This window comes from Theropithecus gelada, chromosome 8 (genome assembly GCF_003255815.1).
Source record: "Theropithecus gelada isolate Dixy chromosome 8, Tgel_1.0, whole genome shotgun sequence".
Classification (NCBI taxonomy): Eukaryota; Metazoa; Chordata; class Mammalia; order Primates; family Cercopithecidae; genus Theropithecus; species Theropithecus gelada.
This window is the reverse complement of record NC_037676.1, coordinates 140806541-140828272: the sequence shown is the minus strand read 5'-3', so window position 1 is coordinate 140828272 and position 21732 is coordinate 140806541. Positions and strand designations below refer to the sequence as shown.

The 21732-nt window shown below is 47.5% G+C and overlaps 1 protein-coding gene across 1 annotated transcript in view; it reads left to right on the top strand.

Annotated features, from left to right (window-relative positions):
• COL22A1 (collagen type XXII alpha 1 chain) overlaps positions 1 to 21732 on the top strand; it is a 297548-nt gene that overhangs the window by 262736 nt on the left and 13080 nt on the right. The window contains exons 51-59 of the mRNA XM_025394525.1: positions 464 to 517; positions 4772 to 4825; positions 7327 to 7371; positions 8208 to 8261; positions 9709 to 9762; positions 15488 to 15541; positions 17028 to 17099; positions 18706 to 18741; positions 21308 to 21352. Of these exons, the coding sequence (XP_025250310.1) occupies positions 464 to 517; positions 4772 to 4825; positions 7327 to 7371; positions 8208 to 8261; positions 9709 to 9762; positions 15488 to 15541; positions 17028 to 17099; positions 18706 to 18741; positions 21308 to 21352 (468 nt within the window). The remainder of the gene's footprint in view (positions 1 to 463; positions 518 to 4771; positions 4826 to 7326; positions 7372 to 8207; positions 8262 to 9708; positions 9763 to 15487; positions 15542 to 17027; positions 17100 to 18705; positions 18742 to 21307; positions 21353 to 21732) is intronic.

Sequence of the window (21732 nt, the reverse complement as noted above, 5' to 3'; positions counted from 1 at the left end):
CGAGCTCCTCCTGTGCTCACAGCGGTAAACCATGCTGAGTACCTTCCTGCATGTTATTGAATGTCCTCATTATCATCGTCGGCATCCACATTCCCCCGTCACCCATCACTGTGCTCACCCACGAGGCCCAGACACCGGGCTCTCATGTTCTACACTTGAATTCATGAAAATGCCCAGGAGAGGCTTCTTTAGGTCAATAGCAATCATAATAATGCTATTGCAAAATGTATTGCTTTCCCACTGTGTGCCAGATACTTCAAGTCAGAGATCCACAGCCAGAATCTTGGTGTTAAGAAAGAAACCAGGAAATCAGAACAATTCCATCTGTCGAGACGCTGCCTTAGCTGCCAGCTGTGAATGCAACTGCTGGAAGCTGGGCAGAAAGACGTGCTGAAACTGCCTTTGTCTTTCCATCCCCTTGAATCTTCTTTGACTTGATAACCAATTTGAGTTTCTCTTGCAGGGAGAAGAAGGCAAAGAAGGCAGAGATGGAAAGCCAGGTCCCCCTGGAGAGCCGGTAAAGGATTCTAAACTTCCTATTATATCACATACCAAATCCATTACACGTCAATAACAACTACTTTGTGTGGGGAGCTACTTTGAACCAGGTTCGAAGATAGGCATTTTCTGTGCATTATTTCATTTATATACTCCGACAACCCTGCATGGTAAACACTGCTGTCCCCATTTTAAAGCAGAAGAAACCTGGGCCTCGGGGAGGTGAAATGGCCCCAAAGTCACATGATGGGCTGGTGACAGATTCTGAACCTGAGCTCAGGGCTCCTGTCCCTGTTCCACATTTTGCTGTACTGCCCCCTGTAGCCTCAATCCTATTGATATGATAGAGGAACCTGAAGTAGATAAGCATGGCCTGGAGGAGAAAGCTGATATCTGGAGAGACCAGGATATTCCAGTAAAATCTGAGTTGGACCTGCTAGCTCCAGACACCGTGGGATTGCATACACACACACACACACACACACACACACACACATATGCACATACTTATAACTCTGGCATAGATTTTTCTCATTTTGGTTTCGGTTTTGGTTTTCTTTAATGTCAGCTGTCCAGGGACACACAGTGAGATGGAGCACGTGCTAGTGAGAATGTCTCGGTAGCTGGCCCCAGTAGCTGTTAGTTGGGAATGTGCAGGGATTTCCAAAGACCCGGATCTGTGACTTCAAAGCTGTGCTCACTGAGCTTGGTCAGTCCTTCTTGCCTATGGATCAGAGATTCATCATGATGATGTTTCATTGGTTCCTAGCAGCTCTTATGTCTTCCCAAAGCCCTTTCACAGACACTACACCAAGGGGAAGATGAAGGATGGCATCAGTGGTTTAGAGACCTGGGTTCTCCAAATGCCCACCAGTAAGAGACTAGTTAAATGATGAGCTGTCCACACCGTAGAATATCAAGAGCTGTCAGAACGAATGAGGATGTTCTCTAGATACGGATGCAGAACTGCTCCTACATAGATTGTGAAGTAGAAAAGCAAAGAGTAAAACAATGTGTATAGTCTGTCCTATTTTGTATAAAAATAGTTGTGGGCCTATTTTTTTTCAGTGTTTATCTAAAGGAACTCTGGGAGACTCCATAAAACACCCATAAAAGTAGTTCCTGTCCATGGGAGGATGATTGTCAAACACGGGGACACAGCAGTAGGAAGACAACTTTCTATTCCGTGGTATTTTATTTTATGAGTATCTTCTTAATTTTTTGGAGCCATGCGTATGCACTACTTATTGATAAAATTAAATTTAAAATATAGTGATTAAATAAAAATATTTTATGCCAAAATTACAACAACAATAATAACAATAGCAATAAAAGCTGGCTTTGGATTCTGGCCCCACTCCTTACTAGGTTTTGTGATCTGAGTGAGTCAGAAAGCATCTCTGAGCTTCAGTTTCTTCTGAAATAGAATGAGAATAATGTACCAATTTGCCAGAGTTGCTGGTTAATCATGTAATGCAGAAAATGTGTTAAATGCATCAGGCTTATCTAACTATCGATTATTTTAGTAAGCTACTTTTCCCAACTACCCTAGTTGTGGCTCCTGGTGAGGCTAGAACTGCAGAGCCTTTAGAACCACTAAGTGGAACTACATAAAAGTTTCTACAGTGAGGTTTATGTTCCATTTAATTTGTTTGATCATAAACTATTATGACTCATTCTGAATCTCACGCAACTTGCTGGAAGCACCTTCTTTATCATTTTACACTGTTTGCCAGATGCTGAAACCAAAATTCACTGCTGACAGCAAAAGAAAGAGCTTTTAGCAGCTGAGCAAATTGAAAAGTCTCGATGAGGTGCTGTGGACTGACACCCAGCAGAGCTGCCCATGGTGGGCAAATGGCATTCAGCCTGGGGAAAAATGTGGAAAGGGTAGAGAGAAGCACACATATTACACCGTGTCTGACAGCAACTGTGTGTGCGCCTGGAGGGGGCACTGAGCACTTCTCTACATTTTTCCACTGTAGTCCCCAGAAGAACCTTATGGGCTGTGGGTACCATTATTTCTCCCAGATGAAGAAACTAAGACACAAAGAGGATGATAGCTTGATCAAGGGCATAGGGCTGGTAAATGAAGCATCCAGGACTCACACTCCTGGAGGCTGACCCCGGAGTTTGCTGCTGCAGAGCAGTGCATTGACCTTTCTGCCGAACATGTTTTATGCTGAGGGGCTGTTGTTTACAGTTCAGAATAACTGAGGACACTGGTCTTCATTCAGTCTGTCTATTCAATGCCTAATTTGATGCAGGTAGAGTATTTAGGAGGTGATCCCATGAACCAGTGATGGAGGGACGAAGGGAATGGAACTGGGAAAGAAGGAAAGGGAGGCTGGCAACTGGTGATTCCAGGCTGGGGCCCAGTCTCACTGGGGATCCTCTGACTGCTCCTGGAGGCATTGACTTCCCTGCACTTGGGCCTTCCACACCTCAAAGTCAAGCATCCTCTAGGGTCAGGGAACATCTTCATTCTATGTCTGCCCTTCAACCTATGCAGGAACTGCTCCACAAGGGGGCAGGCACTTTCCTGGGTGGGCCCCAGGGGATGTGGTTGGAAAACGGCAGCATCTACTACAGGTACTTGGTGGCCCCTCTTCAAGTTGACTTGCCCATTCAGAGTTTGTATATGGGAGGAGCACAAATGGTTAGACAGACCAACCGGATAAATAGAACATAGGATGGATGGATGGAGGGGTAGAGGGATGGAGGGAGGATTGGATGGATGGATGGATGGATGGATGGATGGATGGATGGATGGATTGTTGGATGGATGGGTGGATGGATGGATGGATGGTTGAATGGATGGATGGATGGATGGATGGATGGATGGATGGATGGATGAATGGATACACATGGATATATAGACAGCCTTTTGTGTTGCCTGTTGCTTAATTTTTATTAAGAGATATTTGAGCATTAATTATAGGGTAGGATGAAGTGCAGACTCTAGAACCAAAATGCCTGGATTAGAACCCAAGCTGTGTGACCTTGAGCAGATGACTGAACCTCTATGTGCCTCATTGTTTTGCCTGAGGGTTAACAAGAGTCAGGCGTCAGTGACATCATAGTGAAAACCTTCAGTAGCTACTGGTTGTTCCATTTTTCTGCTGGTGCCTTGGGCCAGTGATGGCCATGACAGTTGACTCTGAGGCAGGAGCCAGGCTATGTACACCCTATATCACAAAGACCTACAAGGGAGGACTGTCCCAAATTTACAGATTCAGAGATCCAGAGAAAGGAAATGACACTTTAAGATCACGGAACTAAACTAAGAAACAGGCAAACCTGCAAGTCAGGGCTTTAGGCCCCACCCTTCTTTCTACAGTTTTTTTTTGTTTTTTGTTTTTTTTTTCTAAATCCAAGGATGTTCCTTTCTCTCCCTGCTCCCTAATAATGGGCTGCATATAATTTCCAAGGTTTATAACTTGTAAACATGAGGTGGACAGAATGTTTGGGAACAGGCGTGTCCTCCAGGCCCAGCGTGCTGCCCCTTCTGCCCATCCATCAAACTTAGCCTTTCATCTACTTTCCTCTGCCCCTCCTCCCCTCATTCTTCCCCTGACCCCATCTTCAATTCATATGGACCTAAGTTGCCAAGCCTCTAGTTGTCTTCTATTCCTGGTTTGGTTCTGTGCAGGGCAATGCCAAGCTGTGGGCAGTAAAGAATTTTAAATAACAAAAGTGTTCTGACAAGCTCTTTTAAGATGATGGGGTGAGTAAAAGGCTGTGTACGTCACAGGTCACCCTGCCAGTATGTACTGCGGCTGACCTGGAAACAGCATCTGCTTGGGTGTGGCACTCAGCTGGAATTCAGCCTGTCTTTGCTATTTAATAGCTTCATAAAAATATAACTTCTTTGAACCTCAGTGTTGCCATCGGTAAAGTGCAAGTGTTAATAGCAGCCTTGACATGTTTTTTGCAAGTGGGCATAAAGTCATCTATGAAGCTAAGATGGCCATATAATTTCTCATTCACACGAAGATGCTTCTGATAGTGAAAGGGGGGGTACTAGGCATCATTAACTTGGAGATGAAACCTGTGTAACCAGCACCATCCCAGGAAAACCAGGAATATAATAGGCCTGAATACATGGTGAAGATCTGTGTAGATTAAGATGGACCAAGACGCCAGGGGAAAGGGCTGACAGGGTGGACAGAGACTGGCTTGTGGGAATAGAATGGTAGGAAACACAGAGAGCCAGGAATAGGAAGATTCTTACAATGTTGTTCTCAAACTCTTCTTTTCTTCCTACTCTCAGGGCAAAGCAGGAGAGCCGGGTCTACCAGGACCAGAGGGTGCCCGAGGCCCACCTGTAAGTGTGCAATGTGTGTTGGGAACAGTAGAACCAAGCCCATCAGTCACATGGCTTTCACCACTGTGGGCAGGGCTAGCCCAGACTGCCTGATCATGGGGTCCTGGAAGTCCTTCTCCTCCAGACGGCTGTGCTTCTGTGCAGTCAGTTCAGCTTTGTCACACTACATAGCTGTGAAATTCATTTTCACAATTGCAGCCATTACCTTGTTGTTGCTAAAAGTTTTCTTTGTTCTTATCCAATTTATTATAATTTCAATGGGTTTTCTCTGGATAATAGAGCCTAGAAATGCATCTTAATTTTAGTTTTGAACACTTTCCATAGCTAAGGTTTTTTCCCAATTGTAAAAGTAACCCATTCTCATTGCCTAGTGGTATTAATAGTAATGATGATGGTAATAATAAGAAAAAGAACACAAAAAATGGTATAGAGAAGAAAATTAATTTACTTCTAATTCTACAACAGAGAAGTAAAGTTTTTAATATTCAGTGTATTTTTTCTAGTCCTTTTTTCTATATATGAACTCTAGCGTCTATATATGTACATCTATATCTAGCTATCTAGCTATTATACATATAAACAGACACAGATACTATTTACCTACAAAAATGAACTCTATGTATTTTAGGGTTATTGGGTTTTATTGCTAAGTGTTTCATCTCTTCATAATTTCAAAATTGTTTTCACAATTTCTTAAATTGCTTTTAGAAAAAAATATGATTTTAAATGCTTATCCTAAAATTATCTGGATTTTATCCAGCAGATCAAAATCCTAGCTGTTTTCTTCATGTTTTTCTTTTTAAAAATCAACTTTCTGGCTAGTATTCAATAAGAAGGAAATAAAATACAAAAATAAGTTTTCTGTTTTCCTAAATCCCCTTGTTTTTCACATGATTGCACCAGAAAACACCCGAGAATAAGGAATATTACCTCTTATGGGGATTGCAACACTGAGCTAGTGATCAATTTATTAAAGGTGGTTCCTGGAGTGACAGGGGCTCCCTTTCAGCCAGGAAACCCATGGCACCTGTATTGGGGGCAAGACCCATCTCTCAGCTGGGAGTTGTAATGAAAGTACTGAGGTTTGAAAGCCAGGCAGGGAAAAGAAGACCAAGTTCGTCTGGCTGACATAGAATAAGTCAGGATAAAGCTTTGTAGAATGGAGTGGGTTTTCAGATAGAAAGACCTGGATTCAGCCTTTACTTTGTCATGTATTGACTTTGTGACCTTGGTCGCAACGAGGACCTTTCTGAACCCCAGTGTCTTCTTCTGTGAAACGGCAGTCATAATGACTCCCATTCTTGCAGAGTGGTTATAAGTACTAAAGGAGAAGGTTGGACATGTGACATTCCCAGCAGAGTGCCTGGCTCGTTGAGTGTGGCTCCCCCCATTGGTGCTTTTGTCATGATTAGATGGGAAGAGAGCACACCAGAGTCTCTTCCTCTGGGCTGGCTGAATTTGGAATTCTGGAGTCCTTAAGGAAGATGCGGAGCCCCACGAAAACCCCAGCCCTCTCCAGGGAAATGTAGCTGGACTGTTTTGAGCAACTGGAGAGCACTGTGCAGTCCTTATTTAGTCTTATTCAGTCCTGATGGCAACTCTGCAGAAGTAGGTTCTATCCTAATTTTACAGGTGTGGAAACTGAGTCCCAGAGAAGAGAAGTAGAGTTCCCAAGATCCCACAGCTACAAAGTGGGAGCCATGGCCCATCCCAGACCTAACTCCGAAGTCAGCGCAGTTCCATGAAACTTAAGAGCATATGGCAATCCTTTCCATAGTTTAATACTGCAAAGCTATGCCAGGCGGGCATTTTTTTATCCTTGAGCTTTAGCTTTACATCCACCAGGTGAGAATTTCCACACTGTCAGATTGGTCTGGAGATTAAAAATGATGGTCTCAGCTCTGCTAATGGTTTAATCTTCACTCACAAGGCCCGAAGCTCTGTAGCGGAGCTTCAGGTAATATGCCTCCAAGGTGCAACTCTGGACAAGGAGACCCCAGCGCTATGACTCGGGGTGTAACTCCCAGAGCTGAACGTACTCAGGGGTGTTGGTAGGACCAGCAATGGCCACAGGAACAAGGAAGGGGCCACAGGACCTAACTATGGGTGAAAGCGATGTTCCCTACAAGGGAATCACCTGACTCAGGAGCCGTGCAGAGAGGGGCCGGCCAAGCCATGTGCTGTGAGCCTGGAACAATCAGGAGGAACAAGGAGTGCAGGAGACACCTGAACCAGTAGGGCAACGCCCCGACACTCCGAGGCATTTGTGGGATGAGGCCTGGCAGCCCGGCCCACAGTACAGAGGGGGCTGGGAGGAAGGGCTCTTGGTGTCCAGCCGTCAAACCTCTGGCACCAAGTGTGGCACCAAGTAGGGCTCAGTATCCTGCAAATGGTAAAGAATGAGTGGGGGCAATGTGGGTCAAAGCAGGCGGGGAGGGATGCCTGCCTTCTGCCCCAAGAGCCTGCTCTGTCATGGGGTAACTCCATTCTCTTCCTTCTAGGGCTTCAAGGGACACACAGGCGATTCTGGTGCACCTGGTCCCCGAGTAAGTGAGCGCCTCTTTGGAGGTCCCCTGAGGTGGGCAGAGCTTACACTTCCCAGACAGATGGTTCTTGCAGCCTGCAGGCCATGGCAGTGCCTTACCCGAGAGAGGACACGGAGCACACCAGCATGGAACAGGCCAGCACAGGGACACCTTGGATGCACCATCCCCACCTCTTGGCCTAATTCCCTCAGGTGGTTTTTCTGGGGTCCAGACATTATCATGGCCAACCAGTATAGCCGAATCAGTCTGGACTCAGGTGTGTCATACACGTCAGCCCTGAGCCTTGTGAGGCGGTTGCTGCTATTATGTTCATTTTGTGGAGGAGGAAACTGAAGCCCAGAGGACATGGGTAATTTCCCAAGGTCCTAGATCTTATATATGGAAAGCATCACTTTTACCCTGGATGGGAAGACTCCAGAAACTATTTTCTTATCCTTTAACTCCTCTGTCTCCTCTGAATGCCCAGAATGGAAGTGACATTAGGGGTCAGCTGGTTGGATCCCTTGCATGATCTAGTCACCAAGGAGCAAGCGCAGGTGTAGAGAGGGTCAAGTGCATGAGCAGATGAGGAGGCAGCGCTCCGAGCGTATATGCCAGAGCCTTCAGCTGCTGTTCTTCCTTGCCTGAGCTGCACAGAGAGGCACAGCATGGCTCCAGGCACTCACAGCTGGCCTTGGGTGCGCCCCAGGCGTCAACTCAGGGCCAGGCTCTGCGTACAGAAGTTGACGGGGCCCCTGGGTCTCTCCACCTCTCCCAGCTCCTCAGATGCCCCTGTGGTTGAGGCAGCCAGTGGCTGAAGCATCTCCTTCCCTAATGGCAGGCCTTTTTGTTCCTAGGGAGAGCCTGGTGCCATGGGGCCTCCTGGTCAGGAAGGGTTACCAGGAAAAGATGTAAGTGGGGTCCTATGGGGCCTGGCTGGGCTGGGGCTGGGGGTATCAAGGAAGTGACACCCAGAAACTGCCCCACAGTGGTTGGTGGCAGCACTGCCAAGAGGCACACAGATGACGTCACAGGATTGGTTGGCAAGGATGAGATTGGAGCCTCCAGCCTAGTGGGTGGGTACCTGGGCTTTATGGTTGATAAGGAAGCTTTTCTGGATCAGTCGTGATTTGTCCACTGGTACAAATGATAGGCCTGTTGGGTCCAGCCTTAAATGGACTTGAGAGGCATTTCAGAGTTTCTCCTGGATTATTTCTCCATCTCTCGGGCTCTGCAGTGCTCAAAGAAACTAAACACTCCTCACTGCCACCACCATGTGCTGTGTTAATTGTACACCACTTGAATGGCTCTCCCTTTTATTTGGTGTTGGTATCTCAGCAGAACAAGGAGTCTCACTCCATCACCCAGGCTGGAGTGCAGTGTTGTGATCTCAGCTCACTGTAACCTCCACCTTCCGGGTTCAAACAATTCTCCTGTCTCAGCCTCCTGAGTAGCTGGGACTAGAGGTGCCTGCCACCACACCTGGCTAATTTTTGTATTTTTAGTAAAGATGGAGTTTCACCTTGTTGGTCAGGCTGGTCTTGAACTGCTGACTTCAGGTGATCCAGCTGCCTTGGCCTCCCAAAGTCCTGGGGTTATAGGCGTGAGCCACTGTGCCCATCCAAAACAAGGGAAATTTTGACCCCAGGTGTACAAATGAAAAATTTGAGATCCAGAGAGATTAAGGGACTGACTTATGGTCACCCAGAGAGTCAGAGGCAGGAATAGCTTACCTGGAGTCCAGAATCCAGCAGCTCCACATCCCCTAGGGACCAGCCCTTTGCATATGGCATCCTGCAGGGTGGCTGGACATATGGGATGCAGAGTGGCATCATGGAACTGGCCGTTTGGTCAGACGCAGAGGCACCAGGTACTGAGGTACAGAGTGGTCTCATGCCCACCATATGGGTCCTTCAGGATCTGCCTTTAAATTGATGAAGTGGACTCTTCCCCAATGGCTCTTGACACACTAGAGCACATGGTCCCTGTGGCTGATCTGCTCCCAGAAATGGTGGAGCTGGAAAGGATACTTAGGAGAAATCTGATCTAGTTCACATGTGCTTTCTTAGCTGTGGAATCTGTTTTACAAGATCAGTCTAATGTGTGGAGCCCTATGCATATGTCTAAAAAGTAACCGAATAAATGGATGCACAAATGCGGGCTTGCGTGCATTTACTCACCCACAGGAAGGGAGTTTGTTCATATTTGGAATAATGGACAATTGATGATGAAACATGCTGGACAGTTTGTTGGTTCCTTTGGGTAACTTGGCGAGGTTTGGTTAATATTTGAAATTGTGATGCCATCATCTTCACACAGCTACTTGGTGATGACACCACCTTTCTCTCTTTGTTCCAGGGTGACACTGGACCCACTGGGCCACAGGGTCCCCAAGGACCAAGGGGCCCACCGGTGAGTTTTGCTTTGCGACTAATGTGCTTCATGTTATTGCAGGGCCTGTTACCACGATGATATTTAGTTAGTTCCCTCTGGTGCCACAGTATATATTGTTACAAAATTGTAGTATGTTTTAGCAGTTGGTAAATAGCTGCCCCCTTAAGTCCCCCTAGTCACCTCCCCCAACACTCAGATTGTTTTCTGAGACCATCCCCCACAACAATAGAAAAATTACAAAGGTGCCACCGGGCACCACTGGAGCTCTGTAGGACTTTGCCCAGATGCTCTGCTCTAGCTCTGGGCCACACTAGGGGTTGGTGCTTGCTAGAGGTTAGTTTCCCGAGGCTGCTGTAACCAAGTACCATGAATGGAATACGGTACATGGCAGAAATGTGTTGCCTCATGGTTCTGGAGGCCAGAAGCCTGACATTCAGATCAACAGGGTTGGTTCCTTCTGAGGCTAAGACAGAATCATTCCAGGTGTCTCTCCCAGCTTCTGGGGCTTTGCTGACTCCCTAGGGCATTCCTTGGCTTGTGGGGGCACCACCCTGGCCTTTGCCTTCATCTTCACATTGTGTTCTCCCTGCTTGTGTCTCTCTCCAAATATCCCCCCCGACTTTTTTTTTTTTTTTTTTTTTTTTTTGAGATGGATTCCTGCTGTGTCACCCAGGCTGGAGTGCAGTGGTGCGATCTCAGCTCATTGCAACCTCTGCCTCCTGGGCTCAAGCGATTCTCCTGCCTCAGCCTCCCAAGTAGCTGGGATTACAGGTGCGTGCCACCATGCCCCTAATTTTTTTTTTTTTTGTCTTTTTAGTAGAGATGGGGTTTTGCCACGTTGGCCAGGCTGGTTTCAAACTCCTGACCTCAAGTGATCTGCCCCACTCCGCCTCCCAAAAGTGCTGGGATTACAGGCGTGAGCCACTGCGCCTGGCCCAAAGTTCCCCTTTTTATAAGAAAACCGGTCCTTATTGGGTAAGGGGCTCGCCCTATTCAATATGACCTTATTTTAACTAATTACATTTGCAATGACCCAATTTCCCATTGTGGTCACATTCAGAGGAACTGAATGTTAGGACTTAAAAATTTGGGGGGGACACAGTTGAACCCCATAGCATTCCATATGATTGATAAATATTTGGATGTTATCTCTGCCTGTTTGTGCAAAGAGGCAAATCCTTCTCTTATCTAAGAGCAGCCTGAAAGAGTATGGAGAAGGTCAATAATAGATATTTAGGTGCCTAGTGCTGTGCAAAGACAAAAGCATACATTATCCCATTTAAGCCCAGGGGCCATCTCAGAAACGCAGCTTTGATATCTGTGTCTCTCTCTATATTATTATCAATATAATTCATGCTAATTGTAGAGGCAATCAGACAGAATTGAATGTTACAAAGTAACAAGAAAATTCCCTCTTCACCCCCACCCCAATCCCACCTCCAGAGGAAGCCACTATTTTGAAGCACTTTGTGTATCTTTTAAAATATTTTCAATACGCCTACGGGCATGCAGAATACATATTTTGTACACAACACTTTATCTTTTGCAACTGGCTTATTTTGTATTGCTTGTATGTTGTGTATTTTTTGAATGAGTGATGGAATAAACAAGTGAATGAATATTGGTTTCCCAAGTCTAGGTCACACAGCTTGTAAGAGCTTTAGGTTGGTTTGAAACCAAGACTTTCTGATGCCAAATCCTGTATTCTCCACCCTACTGTGGACAAGCATGGGCTTTGTCTTCGAGATCCTAGGGAGTGGGTGTGTGGCAGATCCTATGAGCTTGGATGTCCCATCTTTTCAGAACTTACCAGGTAGAGTCATCTTCTCCCCTGATGGGGCCACAGTGACTCAAACGAGCTGAAGCCCAGGCTCCCCAGGTGTGAGCTGTCAATGGGGTGTTATCAACCCCATGGGGAAAACATTGATTCTTGAGGTGTCAAAGAGTATGTGTCAAATACAGATACGAATACAGTACATAAACAGATGTATAGCTTAGCTGTGATATTAAAGTTTCATATGGAGAGATGAGGAAAAAATATGTAAAAAGGCAACTGGAGAGGGAGTAATAAGGACAAAAATCTGAGAAACCCTGCTCCAGAGTCCCCCAAGAGTGGGGTGGCCCTGACCGGGTCTCCCCGGCTCCCTCACTGGGCTTTTGCAACCAATTCTGGAGTTCAGCCATCTGGGCTTGATTTCTGCCTCTCCCATATTCATCACATGAACTAGGAGAGTCTGGAGTTCAGCCATCTGGGCTTGATTTCTGCCTCTCCCGTATTCATCACATGAACTAGGAGAGTCTGGAGTTCAGCCATCTGGGCTTGATTTCCGCCTCTCCCATATTCATCACATGAACTAGGAGAGTTTCTTCACTTCTCCCAGGACTCAGTTTTCTCATCTGTAAAACGGAGGCAATCTGGACAGAACAAGGAGACTGTAAGAATCCAGCATGGTAATCCAGTGAAGTGAGAGACCAGTGCCCAGCCCTTGGAATGTGCCCCGAGCCAGGTCCTCTTCATTCCTGGAGGCAAGAGGGGCCTTTGCTCTGCTTCTCTCCCTGGCCTCTTGGCATCGGGCAGCAATCAAATTATTGATGAGTGCAAACACATTCAAAGGCACAGAAGAGGGAAAGGGAAGTGACTTCTTGTTTTGAGACAGGCTCTCACTGTGTTGCCCAGGCTGGACTTTAGTGGCATGATCATGGCTAACTGCAGCCTCGACCTCCTGGTTTCAAGCCCTTCTCCTGTCTCAGTCTCCCAAGTAGCTGGGACCACAAGTGCATACCACCATGCTCAGCTATTTAAAAAAATGTCTGTAGATATGAGGTCTCTCTGTGTTGTCCAAGTTGGTCTCAGACTTCTGGGCCCAGGCAGTCCTCCCATCTCAGCCTCCCCAAGTGCTGAAATTATAGGTGTAAGCCACCATGGTTGGCTGGGAAGTGACATTTGGCGAGCAGCGAGTACTCAGAACAGGTGTGTGAGGTGGAAGAAAGCAGCTGGCCTGGTGAGGTTGTGAAGGGCTTCACATACCACCTGCTGGGTGGGGGGGTGGCCCCTAAATCCCAAGGCCCCCAAAGGCTGCTGTGTGGTTCTAGCTTGCTCCTATCAATTCTCAGGTACATCATAAGGAATTTGATACTAAAAATGAGCTGCTGAAGTTCGCCAAATATCTACTTTTTTAAAAAACAGAATAGTTCTGAGTTCTTTCTCTGACAGCCTCATTCTTACTCCACTGTAATTTCTGTGCTTTTCTGAGTTAGGAGAAGGATTCTGGCAAGTTCACACAACTTTGAACTGGACATGGAATATGTATAGAGTGCCTCCATCAGTAGTTGTGGTGATTGTGAATGTATGTGTGGCCTGAAAACTTTCATTTTGCTTTCTCTAAAATCTACAGCCACCTCGGGGTAAGAATGACCCATGTGGCAACCACCTCACAGCCACTAGCTTCCAACAAGCACCAGTGGAGTGGAGTTCAGTGCTGGGGACTGCATGAGGCATTTACAGGATTCCTTCATTTTCTCCCCAAACCCTGTGAGACAGGTGTCATTGCTGTCCCCATTCACAGATGAGAAATGGAGACACAGAGAAGTCTAGTAACTTGCCCAAGATCACACTGCAAGTCAGTGACACAGCCAGGATTTGGACCCCAGCATTCTCATTCAAGAGCCTGCAGCTGCAACACCCAGCCTGGCTGGCATGTGCTAGATGTCCTTGTCAGGAAGATCATCCTGGAAGGAGGGTTCTTAGAATAGGAGTTTGGAGCTCAAAAGGGTTGAAAAGGGGAGCTGTAGTTTCCATTCCTGGGAAGCAGAGACCCAAGGGGCTTGGCGAGTGAGAGCAGGACACAGGAGTGGCTCTGTAGCCTGGGAGGGAACCAGGTCCCAGCCCCAGTAGGCCTCAAGTGCACAGAGCACAGGCGGCCGCCCAGAACCACCCACCCTGCCTTCTGTGCACATGGCCTGTGTTGGCACTGTATGCTACTGGGTCTTGGCCCTTATCCTCTCTGCAATGTCTTGGCCCTTATCCTCCCTGCAAAGGGAAGATTAGAGGAAGAAGGAGGAGAGATAGAATTTCCATAGGGATAAGGCGAAGTACATATTTTTAGAGGGACACAGATGGGTTGGTGGGCGGAGGAAGGTGCAGGGAGAAGCGTTATGCAGCGTTCGCGGAAGGGCCGAGTACGGGTAAGCAGTCCACAAATCCAGCTGGCTGCTCTGATTTTAGACCTTACTAGCTCAGCGATCCCTGGCAGGTCTGTTAAGGGGGTTCTGGGATATGGGGAGAAAGACGTCTGTGCTGTATGATTCCTGGCAGGATCCAGTGACATGAGGCCATGGCCATGCATGTGCTTTGGAGGCATAAGGTGGAAGCTGTATTTATGATCGCTGACCCATAAGGCATGTCCTTAAGGAGGGGCAGAGCAGTAGGTGATGGAATCAGTGCTGCCTATGTTCAGATCTCGGCTCCTCCCCTTGCCTCAGAGGCAGGTGGCTTAGCATTTCTGAGCCTCAGTTTCCCCATTTGTAAAAGCGTGATGATGTTTGGGTCCGATGTGAGCAGTGAGTGAGTTAATGCATGTGAAATGCAAAGCTCTTAGAAGTCTGGTATGTAAGAAGTACCCGGTCAGCATCAGCTACTTTATACTGGAGCATGCTTCCATGAATCCAACACATTTGTGAATACATGTTTCACAGATTGTAGGGCATTAACACTTTTTGGTTAAAGGATCAATGGAGAGTGACTCTCTAGGACGTCCTTGGTTCATTATTTAGCAGCAAACCTCCTGTGTGTCTGGCACAGCATTGGAGACACACAAGGAGGCTCTCTTCTCCTAGGCTGGAAATATAAAGAATGACAAGGCATAGACTCTGCCTTTGGGTTACTCATGGTGAGGAAGAGAGCCAGGTAAAGACACAGCAGCCAACGGGAATGTGCCCTGAGTGGGGGAGTGTGGTGGGCAGAGGAAGAGACTGACACAGCCTGGGGAATTGAAGCTGTGAATTTTTGGCTTAATAGAAATTTGTCTGATCCTGAAAGGGAGTAGCCAGGAACATTCTTGAGCTTTCTTGTTTTTACTCTACTGGGATCCTATTTGTTAAATGTGTTCGCCAAAACTATGAATGTGCACAATATCTCTGTGAAGTTAGAGAGAATTAGACTTGGAAACCTCAGTCCTGGAATCTGGAGTGAATGGACCTTCCATTTTGTAGCTGCATGACTCTGCACAGGCCGTTTTTCTTCTCTGTGCCTCAGTATCTACCTATTTTAAATGAGAGTATAATGATCTTCTCAGTCGGGGAGTCCAAGGAGATAAGGGCATGGACATGCTCCCTAAGCTGAGACCAGCACTGTGGCAGTGTGAGCAATTGCGTGTAAGCTGGGTTGTGTCAGATGGTTTGCTTGTTCTTCAGCACAGCAACTGAATGGAAGGATGAATAGATGAATAAGTGAATGTGGTCATAATTATTTACTGTGCCTCAGCTGTGGGCACCACTCACCAGGCTAGACTTTTTCATGCCCACGGACTCATTTAATTTCACAACAATATTATGAATTAAATATTACAGTTCCTTTTAGAAGTTGAGAAACATCCTCTGAATATGAAGTGGTTGACTGAGAGCCACACTGGCTAGAGTAACAGATTCTGTATAAAACCAAGTCCTGTGCATCAGTCTATCTCTTTGTTCCACGTCCTGCTCTTTGATGCCCTGGCAGGATGATTATCCCTGTTTCTTCCACCAGGGCAAGAATGGATCACCGGGATCTCCAGGAGAGCCTGGCCCTTCAGGAACCCCCGTGAGTTCTCTTTGGCTGCTATGTGATGGCATTGGGTGAGCTTTGAAAGGGCTTGTGGCTCACATTACAGATTGTCCAGCCTCTGTCCCTAGAAGCGTCGGTGGGGAAATACGGGTTTGAGTGGTAGAAATAAGTTGGAGGTAAGAAGCTCCATGGGGCCCTTTTTTAAGGTTTAAAGTACATATGATCATACTCTTGGCTCTTTGTTGACTATAACCTTAGGCATCCATGGTCTACATCCATAGGCACCCAAAACAAATATTTTTTTAAAAAATGTTTAACGAGGTTGTAGGGTAGAAGTTTGATGTTTCCAGAGGATGTGAGGACAAGGTCAGACCGAGCAACCCTTACCACCTCGAATGACAAAGTGTGCAGCATGGAAATGGAGGTAGGGACGGAGGTGGGAGACCAAAAGGATCAACAGGTAGGTAGCAGAGAGAGCTCAATGGGCAGGTAGTAGAGAGAGGGTGCGTACCAATTGGCAGAGTCCTGGTCAGCTAGATAGCAAATACAAGATTTGGGGTTCAGTCCTGGTAGGTGGGGAGACATGGTGGGGAAGATGGTTCCTTAATGGGTTCTAGGATTGGATGAGAAAAGCTCTGGCCACTAGTCTCCTTCCAATCTAGTCGTCTTGTATTTTTAGTTGCTAAAATTGGCCACCTGACTCAGAAGGCCACCTGCAAGGTGTGAGTCAAATGTCAATAGTATTGGACAATGGGCTGACCAGGCCTTGGTACTTCGGATACTGCAGTGACCAGTGCATCTCAGTTTGTGAGGAACTTTCCCAGTTGGAAAATCCTGCATCCTGGGAAACCTACTGGTTCCAGGCAAACTGGGCATTTGATTACCCTAGCAGAGACCCTCTTCTTGTTGGACTAGGGACAGCTATGCAAAAGGAATCCAACTTCCTAGCAAACATAGTGACCTCCCTCAGGGGCTATGGTGTGAGACCTGTTGCTGCTGGTGAGACAGAACAGAGGAGGTGGGGTTGGGTCATGAAACTGGACCCATCACCTCCCCTGGTGCAGAGTTGATCCTGGAAGTACTGACCCATGCATGATGGCTCCCCAGAAAAGTTGAAGCTGAAAGATTCCCGAAGTCCTTTCCCAAAATATGATTCTACCAAGTGAGGTTTGGCCACCTCATGGGCAGTGGTATGCCATCTCACTAGAGCACTCCTTGGAGAGCTCCGCACATCTCAGGGTCTTTGTTAAATACCTGTCCCAGTTTGTTTTAGTTGCTTCGAACGGAAAGACCCTCGGCTGTCTACAGGGAGACTTCTCATCTTCTTCCCCTCCTATGACAGCACTACCAGGAGTCCCAAGACCCTGTGTCTTTTTCTAACCCATGCCCCTCCATCATGGGAGGATTTGTGTGTTGAGTGGATGTCTCAGGCCTTTTGATTTCAGAGTGGTCACAAGGTTTCCGAATCTGCTTGAGTTGGTACATGACCTTGAGGAATTAATTCTCAGTTTTCTCTTTGCAGGGCCAGAAAGGAAGCAAAGGGGAAAATGGCAGCCCAGGACTTCCTGGCTTCCTGGGTCCCCGTGGGCCTCCGGTAAGCAGAGAACCCCAATGGAACCCAAGATACCTGGCTCCAGGGTGTGACGTTCACGTGCAGTACCTTCCCTGCCACCTCCTGTGTCTTCAGTTCTGTCTGCTCAGGCCATGGTGACCTGGTGTGGAGCCAAAGTTGCATCACAGTTTATGAGACAGTGGAGTGCCCCGAGGTCACACCTGCATGGGAATCTCAGTGCCATCACTCCTTAATCACGAGATCTTAGGAAAGTGTTGTAACCTCTTATACTTTAGCTGTCTCATTATTCAAATGAGGATAATGACAGCATCTACTTCTGAGGATTAAATGAAATCATTCATATAAAGGGATCAGCAATGGTTCCTGACCATTGCAGGTGCTCAGTAAATACAAACCATTGTAATAATGCATGTGGTGGGACAATGGTGTTGATCAGGATCCTAGAACTTGAAGGATGCTTGGAAATAATTGTAAAGGTGAGCAAGTTTGAGCCATTGGGTCAGAACACGTAGGTGATTTACTCAAAGCCACGTGGTAGGTTTGCGCTCCAGCTCATCCTTGAGTCAAGGTCTCTTGATGGCTTAAGTTAGGGGGAAGCTGTAAGGTAATCTTTGCCAAGTTTCTGGACAGAGAGATGCTAAGGGATTCAAACATTTCCAAGTGGAGCCCTCTGGTGTCATTTGCATATTGCAGTCCACTGCTTGGACTGCTGACCTGATGAATGAGGCTTGCATGCAACATGCCAGAGTAGAGAGCTTGCCCATGTTCTTGTACATTCTCTCCAATTGAATTCTGACCCCTCTGCATGCCCCACTGCCAGCCAAGCCCAGCCTGTTGGAGGTGGTAGCCCCTCTTACCCTTTTCTACCATGCTGCCCAGGCTTTGCATGGTCCCATTCACTGATTTTTACATGGGCCTATGCACTCCCTTGCTAAAGGCCAAGTCTCCTTCTCCATGCCCTTGTTAATAATGTGCTGCCACTGAGCAGCCAGGCACCCACTCCTATGGATGCCCTGCAGCAATTGCTCCTGAGTCATGATAAGAATGGGGTGCTTGTCCAGCCCTCACTACATGCCTGCTGCTGCCCAGTGTGCTTTAGGAGAACTAACACATTGATACCTCACAGTAATCCTTGAGGCAGGTGCAACCACTGTTCTCATTTTACAGATGAAGACACTGAGGCACAGAGAGCTTATGGAAGTTGTAGGAAGGTTGTTTTAGGTCACAGAGCCAAACAGTGGAGGAGCCAAGAATTGAACCTGGAGCCCCGTGTCTTATTGGCTTCTTGTTTCATACATTGTGAGCCTGCTTCTGAGAGAGGCCTCCTGACCACAACAGGACTATTTGTAAAACTGATACCCTGGAGGCCCTCCTGGTGGAGTCATACCCATCCCATTGACAAGGAGCTCTTAACCTGTGGCTCTTCTTCCTAACCTGGGGTGATTTTTGGCTTTCCCCTGCACAGGCTGGCCAGAGAGCCTGTCTGGGATGTCCTTGGCCAGATAGACCATCGATTGTTGTCTTTGCTGGAACATGACTTGAGTGGAAATGCCAGTTTTAAAGACAGTCTTAGTACTGACATTGGGCTGATGCTGCAGAGCCACTGATATTCTGTTCTGTTTTCCAGGGAGAACCAGGAGAGAAAGGAGTCCCAGGCAAGGAGGCAAGTATCACATGCCCACTCACCCCTTGGCAACCCTTTCCCATGGATGGGCAGTCTATGCAGGCTCAGGCCCTCGGCTTAGAAGGGCCCACACTTGCCTTAACACTAGCTACCTTCACTGTTTTGAAGTCCTTAATGCCTTTTGAACAACTGGCTCATGTTTTAATTTTGCCAGGAGCCCCACAGATTATGTAGCCAGTGCAGGGACACTATCTTGATATGTCTGTTTCATTTGTTTATCCCTCAGCATCCAAGCTATTAACAAATCCTGTCAACTCTGACTTCAAAATACCTGTTGGTTTTGTCCAGTTCTCTCTGTCTCTGCCCCTGGGACTCTAATCTAATCTGTCACCTGCTCTCATTTGAACACTGCAGTGATCCCCTTATGGATCTCCCTTTGTCCAGTCTTGCCCCTTCACAGTCTTTCACCCAGCAGGCAGAGGGTCTGCAGAGCATAAGCATATGGAGACGCTGCAGTACAACCTGCAGCTCAGCCCTCCCCCTGCTCTCTCCGTGGAATCAGGCTGCCGCAGTCCCACCACTCCCCTCCTTCTCTAAGCTCCAGTCACTGGCCTCTTAGCTCCTGAGACACGCCAAGTTCTTTTCCAAGGGCCCACTTTTCCCATGCTTATTCCTACTCACCCTGAGATCTCAGCTGAAATGTTCCTTTTGCCGACTTTCCTTGACACTGAAGCAAAGCAGACCCCCCACGATGCTTGGTTTTAGCACCCTGCTCTCTTCTGCTGTAGCCCAGGAGACCAGCACAGACTAGATGCCAAAAATATTTGATGAGAGATGAACAGAAGAATGATTGAATGCAGAGAAAGTAGGTCTATGGAAATTAGCTTCTCCGTTTCAAAGCCTGCATCCTCCCACTTGAATGAGGAAGATGCATTTTTACTCTGTGCCTTTGGGTCACGTTCTTAACTGCGAGGAGGTGGTCACTGGCTTGAAGCTGAATCGGATAGCTTCATGCTTGGAAAGTGTTTGCTCCTCACCCCAGCCACAGGGTGCCACTCACTGGGTGTATCATCCACTCATTGCCCAATCACTGTTTCCTCTGCTGTCTGGATTGAGGTAAAGAGGAAATACCTGCAGCTCCCATTTCTGAGTGTGCATCGGCCCCATGTGCTTGTACTTGGGCTGCTGCTTAAATGAATTCTCTCTGCATTTCTCAAATAAATTCTAGGCTAAGCAGGCATCGTAGGTCTTCGAGATCTGATCTAGCTCTCCCCTTAGAATGGGAGCCTCCTGCTTCCCCATGCCCAATATGTCTCCATCTTCTCCCATCCAAGGCTTGGTCCTCACTCTTCCACCCACGTGGATTGCCTTTCCTGCCACTTTTTGTTGTTCAGTTTTATCCAACTTTCAAGGATCCGTGCTTCCCAACTTACAGATTCACCCAGGAATACCGAGGCAGTTTTTGATAATTATGTTACAGAAATTAAATCAGTCTGCCTTGTGTTAGAATCAATTCGTGCCCACCTCCACCTCGTGGACAGGCTGTGAACTCTGTGAGAATGAGGATCATGTCTTATCCCTGTCCTCTGCCTAGGTCTCAGAGCTGAACATGGCACCTGCATGAAAGCGATGTAGTGAATGTTTCTGGAGCTGAAATGGCCAGGCTTAGAGGAGGTTAAGAGTCCTCTCTTTGACTTTCTTCTCTTCAATCTATCAACCAAGTCTATCAACCAAGAGATGGGACAAGAGCCCCTGGGCTGAATTTCCTTTCCCAATATCAAGCTCTGCTTTCCAAATGTGTGCTGTCTAAGAGGCAGGCAGACAAGCATACCTTGGTCATCATATCTGGGGAGAAAGACAGATGTCAGCTGGCAGGAAAGTAACCCATGCATGAGAATGGACACTGGCCAGAGGGATTAGCCAATGCTTTACAGAGGAGATGGCAGAGGAGCTGGGGGCAAAGGGGCAGGAAAGAGACATTCCAGGTGGAGACTGTGACAGAAGCAGTGGGCACTGTGGGCTGTGTCCCTTGTTCCCTGATATGACTGCCCTCCAGGAGGGGGTGGGGACTGTGGGAACATAGAAGAGGGCCACTTCTCTAAGTGCTGGGTGGTCAGGGGGCTTCCTGAAGAGGAGACCTGCAGGCCAGGTGGGAAGTAGGTGTCTGGACAGAGAGGTGGGGAGCATGCTGCAGGCACAGGGAAGACAAGGAACAGAGGCCATGAGATGGCAGAACTGTCTGTCCCTTGCACTAGAGCCATCCAGGGCAGTGACAGCCTGTTGAAGAAAATTGGTGCAGGGCCTCCTGGGCATGTTAAAGGGAGTGGGGTTTATCCCACAAGAGGTAGGGGAGGAATCTGGAGGGGCCAACCAGGGGCTGGTGCCATCAGTCAAAGGTGGATAGTGCCAGGAGGAAAGGAAAGAAGACGCAGTGTGCCACCCCCACATAAATCAGAGGGCATAAATCAGAAAGGAGCCCTCGGGGGACCTTATCTCTTGAGGATCCCTTGTCCTCAGCATGCAGGACTGTGAACAATATCCAGCGAGGCAAGGACGCCAGTGCAGAGGGTCTGGGGCAATGACTGTCCTTGCTTTCTCCTTGCAGGGGGTCCCTGGGAAGCCTGGAGAGCCTGGATTCAAAGGAGAAAGGGTGAGTGGAGAGAGCACGGGCACCTTGAACACGCCAAACGTGACCTTTGCACAGTGGCCACGGGATGTTGAGCCTGGCCTTTGTCCAAAGCACTTAGTAAACACCCGCCTGGATCACGCCACCTGTCGTGATTTTGTTCACTTTTTCCTGGATGATCACCAGCCCCACAAGGGGAGGTTCTTTTCCTCCCAGAATTGTTTGTACTTGATGTTATTATTATTTTTTTCCTTTTTTCCTTTCTGGTTATTAGTTTAAGGACTAAAATCATCACAATTAGAGATTCAAAGGCAAGCCTTGGGAGACATTGACAGATTTCTTTCTCCCCATGTGCGAATGCCCGCCGAGATGGGCTCGGCTCCCGAAGTGCCAATTTGCCAGGA